The sequence below is a fragment of the Exserohilum turcica genome, assembly GCF_000359705.1.
Source record: "Exserohilum turcica Et28A unplaced genomic scaffold SETTUscaffold_3, whole genome shotgun sequence".
NCBI classification, from domain to species: domain Eukaryota; kingdom Fungi; phylum Ascomycota; class Dothideomycetes; order Pleosporales; family Pleosporaceae; genus Exserohilum; species Exserohilum turcicum.
In genome coordinates, this window is record NW_007360136.1 from 2,507,778 (window position 1) to 2,516,793 (window position 9,016).

At 47.7% G+C, this 9,016-nt stretch overlaps 2 protein-coding genes across 2 annotated transcripts; both read right to left on the reverse strand.

Moving 5' to 3' along the window:
• Positions 1-1,579: 1,579 nt before the first annotated feature.
• SETTUDRAFT_90558 (uncharacterized protein) lies at positions 1,580-3,538 on the reverse strand (the record flags this gene model as incomplete). Its single annotated transcript, XM_008029497.1, has 3 exons — positions 1,580-2,903; positions 2,952-3,043; positions 3,068-3,538. Coding segments are annotated over 3 exons (1,887 nt in total), but the record flags the coding sequence as incomplete, so codon positions are not given.
• Positions 3,539-3,741: 203 nt separating this feature from the next.
• Positions 3,742-5,507, reverse strand: SETTUDRAFT_20759 (uncharacterized protein; the record flags this gene model as incomplete). The annotated part of the gene is made up of 2 exons (XM_008028735.1): positions 3,742-5,256; positions 5,307-5,507. 2 exons carry the CDS (start codon positions 5,505-5,507, stop codon positions 3,742-3,744), a joined length of 1,716 nt encoding a protein of 571 aa, XP_008026926.1.
• Positions 5,508-9,016: the final 3,509 nt, after the last annotated feature.

The window sequence follows — 9,016 nt, forward strand, 5'->3', positions numbered from 1 at the left end:
CTGTTGCTGGGGTTCTCTTATTACTAAGCAGAGTGGTCTGTGTGTTTTTGTTTTGAGTGTGAGACGTGTCCTAACTGTCTGCTCTTATAGCTTATAGCTCCACAGCGCGCACGCTGCACGTCTTAAAACTTGCTGTAATTAGTTTCTTGTAAGGGATTTGTATATATTTAACGAAAATTACACCTATTCTAGAAAACTTGACGTTGGTGATACATTACAAGTAGTTATCGTCGCGGCGTACATATGTACATACAGCTGGGTACATGACTTGTGTGGCTATGCGGATAGATATACATACATATATACATACATAACTAGTTACATACATATATGTTTATGTTTGTTTGTTTGTATGTATGTAGGATGTGTGTTGGGTGGATGTGTGTGGGATGTGTGTGGGATGTTACATGCACTCCCCGGAAACAAGTCTTTCCGTCCATCTACAAGGGGGGGGGTTTTTTCTTCCTCGCTGTGTCTATAGTGCGGTGCAGTATCTCTTTCGGTCCTACGTCGGGAGGGCGCGCGCGCGCGCCTCCGGCCGTACTGGTAGTGTACCGCATGGCGTAGTGTGGCGTGGCGCCGGACCATGGGTCTGGGTAAGCGGGAGCCGACGGTATGATGTCAGTGTTGGACATGGTGATGGGTGAGATAGAAGAAAGAAAGAAAGAAAGAAAAAATGGGGATATGGGGGAGAAGAAAAAAAAAGGGTTGCAGCGTGGATGCAGGCTGCAGGTACGGTAGGGCGCTGGGAAATGGGTGGGTGGGGCCGGCTGGCATGGGCAATAGCAATAGAAACACGCAAAATATTCGTCCAGGGAACTTTTTCTTGGTGATCCTCTGATTCTTCTTCTTCTCCAAGTCTCATGTCTGTTTCTAGTTTTGATTTGGTCGTAAAGTGACATGTACGAACTAGGATTTGGAATTCTCATACAGAGATTCAAAGCACACAACTATCCTTGTGGATATTGTACTTGGCATCGAGGCTGTATCACGTCATCTCCTGCTGCTCTTTCCGCGCTTCCAATCATTCCATGCAGTCGCCTTCACCAACGCCATTCGAGTCGTCAAACGGATTTTTAAACGCCATCTTGATCTCGAGAGGTTGTAGCTGTCCTACCATCTTCCGCAGACGAGTCTCGGCCAGCGAATCTTCGTCGATGTGCTTTTGTGGAGATTCAGATCGGCCCAGGACAGGCATGCATGTCACGCTGCCGACAGTGGTTACTGCGGTAGACTGTGACATGAGATTCTTCATTGACATTGGTAGTGCTTTTGGTCGTCGTGGGGCTGGGCTCTCGATGAAAGGATCCTCGTGAGGGATAGAGACAATGATAGAGCTTCTACTGGTATCTGGCGTCGTGGCAACAGCTAGAGGACAAGTTGGTTCGTCGATGGAGCAGATGGCGTTGCGACGGGCCAACTTGAGTGGGCTATCGGGGCTGCATGGTCTAGGCAATGAGTGCGGATGCAGTTGGGACATGTCCTTGTAACGACTCTCCCGCTCTTGCAACGAAGATTGTGGCGTGCTTGGATCTGCGCTAGACAATCCAGTTCTGGTCTCCCAGAATGTACCATCTCCTTCGCTGTCGTCATCCAGCACACCATCAAACAGCTTCGCCATCAGGGTCCGCTTGCGCATAGCAACACTCTTCCTTTTGTGTCTCTTCGCCATGTTCTGCGCACTGAACATGTCTCCTGGCAAACCCTTGGTATCACCATCATTCTTTTTCTCGTGTTTATCGTCAGGGCGAGGCTCCGCAGAACTAGACGCGTTAGGACTATCCTCTGGACTCGGCAAGCGCTCTCGAGATTTCGTAAAGAGAGACTTTGTGCCTTGTGTTCTGAGCGGTCCCACGCTCGTAATGGTTCGTGTAATAATGGGGCGTTGGTGCACTATGAGTGACTCTTCAGATGGCGAAGGCAGGCTAAGGTTGGCATCGTAGTCGATCCACGGTGCTACTTGCCGTATGTCGACGTTAGGTTTAGTACTGGCCGCTGTCTTTGTTGTGTGCATGGTATATGAACTGCTGGTATTGGAGCCTGCAGGGCTGGCATATCCACCTGCATCAGGGACTGACAAGTCGGCTTTGCTATGGGTGGCTGCTTGGCTGGATTGCGAGGAAACAGTCAACTTTTTACTCTTACCCAACGCCGCGACTTTCATTGGATCCATGTCGGGTGCACTCCTTGGCGAGAGAGCTTCCTCGTCTCCGATAACATGGATATGTGCTTCTTCGTCGAAGTGGAGTCGTTTGACCATGTCTTTACGCAATGCACTTGGAGGGGAGTCAATAACTAGCTGCTTCGGCGCTGCGAGAGGAGACGGTAATGGCATAACCGGAGATAAAGGCTTAGCAACAGGATGAAGACTAGGATTGTAAGATGTTGCCTTTGCTTCTTTTTGCTTGCCGTCGCGGTTGAGTTTGCGAAGGCGCTTGTATTCCGCATAATCGTCAACTTCGGTCGCAGTAGGCCGCGTAATGACCACTTCCATCGGTACTTGGTCGGTACGTTCGAATCTGACATCGAAGAGGATATCGCCCTCTTTCCACTGTCCGCCAGCTGTATCGGTGCTCTTTGCCTGCTTGATAGACCAGCCTCTGACGCTGTACAGACCTTCATACCTCACACCAGCCTTGGGACCCCATATGCTATTGATACTGTGACTGCGAAGTACCCGAACAGGATCTCTGCTTCTTGGAGTGGCCGATGTCAGTCGGAACTTGCCCTTGTCGTTTTGTGGAACGCGATACGTGAAACGCGATTCGCAGCTTGCTTCGAGTTCGCCCGTGTCTTTTAGCAACAGTGCATATGCCCCATGTTTATCATATGTCGTCCCACCGTCACATGCTTCGAGGCCGATGATGCCGGCATGGTGTGCGAACAAAGGGTTGATCCACCAACTGCAAAGTTGTCAATATGAATCCGGTAACGATGCGGCACCGCCTCACCTTCCAGCAACAAAGCCTAGACTACCTAGTCTGTGAGATCGCTTGGGGTGGATCTTTTCGGGGCATGTCGAGGCCCACCGCTTGAGTAATGCCTGTGATAGCATTAGTCAAGGCACCAAGCTGTTGTAACGGCCACTTGCCTCGCGAGAGTACTCGTGGATGCTAGCAATACCTTCAAGTCGACCGCCTCTCCCAAATAAGAACGGATGAATCTCACTGAAACGACCAAATTTGGCAGTCCAGATATCGATGATCCTATCGCAGTCATCGCACAGCCGGCCAGGCCATCGTGTCGCCACGCCAGCAATGTTCTGCACCGCTTTGTGAATACCGGTCGCACGCAAGTCCGAGACGGTGATGTTTCTTGCGTGTTGAAGAGCAATAAAGGTCTCGTGGAGGGTCAAGACGTCGTCAGGTCGTAGCACATCAGAGCCGTCACGGGCCACACGTATGTCCAGCTCATCACGAATCCACTGTGTAATTTGCTTGAGTCTAGGTCGAGACAGATCAGGGGTGATAGGAGTTGAGGGGTGAGTGGTAGACACAGTCGCCGGGTTTGACGTGAGTGATGCGCGGTCCGGCGCCATGTCGAGAATACTGAAGTGGTTTGGAAAAGTCAAAGGATAATTGGCGCACGCAACGAAAAGCTGAGGTCCATTGAGTTGGCAAGAAAGTGTTCGCTTACAAACTCAGCAACTACAATCGAATGCGCATTCTGTGTGGTAATTGTTACCCAAGGCACTTGCGCAAAGTCCAAAGCTCCTATCCTCCCGAGGGTCGGGGCTGCGCCTTACTTCTTGCTGTGTTTGCGCTTCTTTTTCTTGTGACTTCCTGTGTCTTTGGGTATCAGCACTTTTGCCTGATTTACCTCTTCAGCCTTATCGTGGTCACTGAAGCCACCCCATTCCTCATCCTCAGGGACTGCAACTTTGGTGACTTGCGCCGAGTCCAGGTCGCCTTCGCGAACAAATCCAGCCACGAAGAAACCCATTGTACCTTCTTCAGTACCCTTGTCGCAACGAATGCACGCCTCCAATATATCGTTCTTGACAGACTCGTCCAACTCATCATCAAACTTGTCGTCTTCCCAGATGCCTCTTCTATGCCACTTCTGCAGACCGTCCACTTGTTGATCCCTTTTGAGAATCTTCCAGCCCCGCTCTTTTGCAACTGTCGATGCCAACGCCTGAAAGACAACGCCTTCGTTTTCCTCGAAGTGAATTGAGCACGTAGAGTAGGTTATTTTATGTGCGCTCTCGAATCGCATAGCGTGAGTGAGGATATGGAGTTGGAAACCCGACAAGGCCGCCAGTCGTTCTGTCAACTTGCCATCCATCGGTGTCTCTTCAGGTGCTGAGTCGTCCATGTCCAGGTTGAGCATTGGCTGGGCATCGCTTTTTGCTGATTCGTCCCCTCTTTTCCGCTTCTTCCCTTTCTCGGGCTTTTGCAGTGTTGCTTGAGCGCTAGGCAACTCGGGAAGATGCATTTTGATCGCGTCGTCGCGTCCCACAATACCAGTACCAGAGCAACTTGGGTCAAGAAGTATAGCACCAACGTTGGCGTACTCGTCTGACCCGGGCTTAGCGGCGATGAAGTCGCTGTTGCCTTTTACATGGACAATGCTGTCCGCCGATGCCAACTTGACCATCTTTTGCAAGGTAAAAGTTCTGCCTTTGTCGCGCTCGAAAGCGATGACTTTTTGATCCTCGCCTTCCTGTTTTCTTTCCGACACAATGGCCGCCAGGTGAGTGGTTTTATTTCCTGGCGCCGCAGTGGCATCAATGACATCGCCATCGTCCGGGTTAGGGTTCAGTAAGTACGCTGGAAAACATGACGCTTTGTCCTGGAATATGATCTGGCCCTTTAGGTAGGCAGCCACTCTGCTGAGATCAATCCTAGAGGGCAGCGCGAGCAGGTTGGGGATATTGGGGTCTTCGTAGAAGACTTTTGAGTTCTTGGGCGCCGCAAGGACATCCTCTAGGCGTCCCGTCTTTGTATATCCAGAAAAGGTCGTTGCAAGCTGTTCCTGCAGTGTCGTCTTGATTGTATTTACGCGTACCCATCGGGGATGTCGGCTCTTTGGAACGTCGCCCTCTTCTTTGTCCAGCCTACCGTCATTCACAGCCTCTTTGAAAGCATCCAGAGTGGCATAGCCGTATCGTATACGAGATTTGGTCAGCTCGGCGCTCAAACGGGCTTTGTGTCGGGTGATGGCGAGCTTGAGGACATGGTTGGCTGGTGCCGCGACGCCATTCTTCGCGAGGAGTAGATCATGCGCAAGCAAGAGAGCAAGGATTGGAGTCAACTGACGTATATTAGCTATGGTTTCAAGGAATTCTTCCTACAAGTACCAACTTTCTTCTCTTCTGCAAGCAGCTTGCACTTGTCAATCACATCCTTCAGCACCACCGACCATTTCGACGTTTCGGCAACGAGAGCAAAGAGCTGTCCCGGCGTGCTCTTCAAATCTTTCTTGTTGTATATCCGGGACTTGAGCGACCCGCCGACATTGTCGGAATTGGCGAGAATGGCCGCGGCCTCGTAGTAGAGAGACATGGAAGCTGTCGCGCGGGATGAACGCGCCCAGGAACTTTTTTGGCGTTGAAGCCGAGCTCCGAGCTTTTTCCCCGCACACCTCCGCACCATTGGTCTACACCTAAATGTGCTAGTAACCAAAACTGGCTTTCCCAGCAACTCGAATCTCGCATCATAACATAGAGAACGTCTCTCACAGATATTCTTCTGCACTTCTTAACCGTTTGTAAGGTTGAGTAAACATTGAATTTTGTCGCTGGCTACACTTACTTGCTACACATCAACAGCTATAGCGTATGCAGAAATGTAGTAGTATGTTTAGCTTAGAAGAGAAGTGCCAAGGTACAGCATCAATCGAATAAAAAACAGCATATTTAGTAACTCATCTTCGTAAGTTGGATGTTCGCAGCCGTCACCATGTACAGGTGTATCTCCTTGTCGGCCTCCCCAATGCCAACTGACCCCTGCAGCATTTCTTCGGGGACTGCTCACATAATCCCAGAAATGGCTAGTAGTTGGGCGACCGAGTTCATAAAGATGTGGTAACGGTGGTAGGTAAAGCTTGCGATTATCTCTTACCAAGCCCCTTCTCAGCTTTAGGGGTCGGGCTACAGGAAATAGGACTTAAGTTACAAGATATAAGCTACTTCCTCTAACTCATATAAACTTGCAATCTTTGCTACACTTATATTTTCAATTCCATACTATGTCTGACCGTTCTGCCCTGAAGCTGCTGATTCCCTGGCCTGTTGTGGGCCTCTAGGTTTCCAAAGTAGTGAAGTAGCGTAGGCAATATATGGTAAGACCCTTAAGAAGTGGAAAGAGTTGATGACAGCATCTGCCGGAACTTTGGTGTCGATATCGAGCAAAGGTTCGGTACGGCACACCGGTTGCAATTCGCGTAGAGTGCCGCTGTTATGCCACTCTGCATTACTAAGATAGAAGAACAACCATTAATTGCTTGATATGAGTATAGCTATAATAATACTGTATATAATATAATGGTAGAGGCTAGAGGTATCTGGTAACCCGAACAGTATCATGAACAAGGCTCCTTCCAACATGCACATCCATAACGTCCAGTGCCTCCCGGACCACATGGGTCGCTCTGAGTGAAGACAATCACATGGTTATCGTTAGGAAAGTAATTGTAGAAATAGTTGTCTCTCGCGCATTGCGCTGGGGTCGCGGCCGTAGCAGCGCTGAGGCACTGTCGGGTTGTTAGCAGATGTCGGAACATATAGAAGGTGGTAATACGTACACAGATAGGTTTCCAATTAGTAAGGCCGCAGGTACCCGCGTTTTCAGGCACAGAGCAACAGAGGGAGGAAGCTAAGGGGATCGTAGCAGCCGTAACGAGTACTGTAAGGAGCAATGGGAGTGTCATTGTTAGTGTTGGTGGTAGTGTTGAAGGGGTAGAGATAGCGATTAGCTAGATCGTCTTCTATGAGGAGAGACTTGTATATTAAAAATTTAGGTGTAGATTAAGAGTTAGGCAAACCTGTCTTTTATTTTAGGTTACTAACAATGATTAACTATATACTTTCGCTAATTACGACCCTAAAATCACCGTGCCAAATCAATGCCCAATGTGATTAACAATTGTCCCCTGAATCTATGAAAAGTGTTCACGTAGCCAATTTAGTTACTAGAGTTGGTTTAGTGCTGACTCATCTAATAGCTACTGTGAAAGGATGACTGTTAGCGGCGGTGTGGCACTGGCAAAAAACTCTGACAATAGACTAGAGGAGGGCCGATATGAGGATAGAGCCGATGTGTTAGGGATAGGGGTACTAAAAAGGGGTGCAGCCTTAGCTTTTATTCTAGCTATTCTAGTTACACAGGCTACAATCATGCTTCTCGTGTTCCTTATGTAACGAGAGCCAACTAAAGAAAGGGATTCCTAATATCTTAGGATCTATCTAGCTGAGAACTACGAAGCTTCTTAGAACTAACAGGTGTTAATTTCTTCTTATGCAAGAACCCCTATTAGACAATTCCAATAAATAGCTAACGCTATAAGGAAAATAATAATAAGCGTAGCATCTTGATCTAATTTAGCACAAAACAGGTTTTCAAATTGTGATTATCTATGCGATAGTAAGCACATGCAAAACATCGCATGGCAACGGCACCTATGACTCCTGCTTTAGCAACTCACTGCCCTAATACTAAGGCCTAAGACCCTGCTTATGCATATAAATAAAAATCACACAAGTCTTTTCTTCAATATTGAAAGCAAAAATCCAGGCAGCAGTGGGGATACGGTAGTAGTTACCTACTTAACTACTAGTCCTTTGGAAAAAGATTTATATGTATGTATGTATTGCATTTAAGAGCCCTTTAAACCTTTCCCTAGGGCATAAAGGCAGGCAAACCCTAGACCTTATAGTAGTAGCGCGCTGCCTAGAACATCTATTTCTAAAGTAGAAATACTAGATTATGGAGATATATAATACACGTAGTTATTATTACAGAACCCTGTAGATAAAAGTATATTTTATGCCTCTAAGACTAGTCTAGGGTCTATCTCAACCACTCTATTCTAGGTAAACAATAATATATCTCTCACCGACCACTACACCAACTTCGAGTTTTCTGGAAACCGCTAGGAAAGCACGCTATCTAGGAGAACCGACCACGAGGAATCGACTAACAGCATTTTCAACACCTGCAGCTAAGGCGCTAGCGCGTAGTAGGGAGAAGAAGGAGGCCTTCCTTTGTTTTCTCACGCCTGGGAGAATTTTCTCATAGAGCTTAGGCTCTAATGCCAAGACTAGAGGGGCTAATAGGAACGCAGGAGCTTATTAAAGCTTAAATTTAGCAAGAAACATAAACATATTAAAATAATAAAAATAACAAAAAAAGACTAGCCTTAAAGGACCTTAGAGGCAAAAGCAAACGACTAATAGATAATAATCTAGAAATTGAGATGGCTGAGGAGGCCTCTACGCCTTGCTCTAACAGGCAACTAGAAGAACCGCCTAGGCCTACCTATACTAGGACAAGAAGCAATTTTTCTCCATTTATTAGAGCAGTGCCAAGATACCCTATAGTAGGGAAAACACCAAAGGCAACCTCTATTAAGGAGCCCTTAGAGATTGCTAGAAACCTAGTAATCTAAGCAGCTAACCTAGCTAAAAACAACTCTACTAGGCGAACTAGTTTACTAGACCTTGTAGAAGTCTTTAGAGACTTTATAGAGAATAGTAGAGTAAACAAGAAAAACTCTATAATTCTAGGAGACTAAATCTCCTCTCTATCTAACGTCTCTAAAGAACTAAGAGAGAAAGTTAGACGCCTTGAAAAACCAAATACCCCGCCTACCTAACCTTAAGCTTAGCCCCCTAGCTCCTACGCAATAGTAGCAGCTAGTAATTAAGAACAACCTTAGACATATATCTGTAACGGGCTGAACGCCCTTTGGATAGCTCCTCGATGGAATCTCGGTCAAGCAGCAGACGCCAGGTCTTACTCTGCAACCCGGCATCTGTGCGAGGCCTGAGCGGCGCCCAGACGACGCGCTCAGA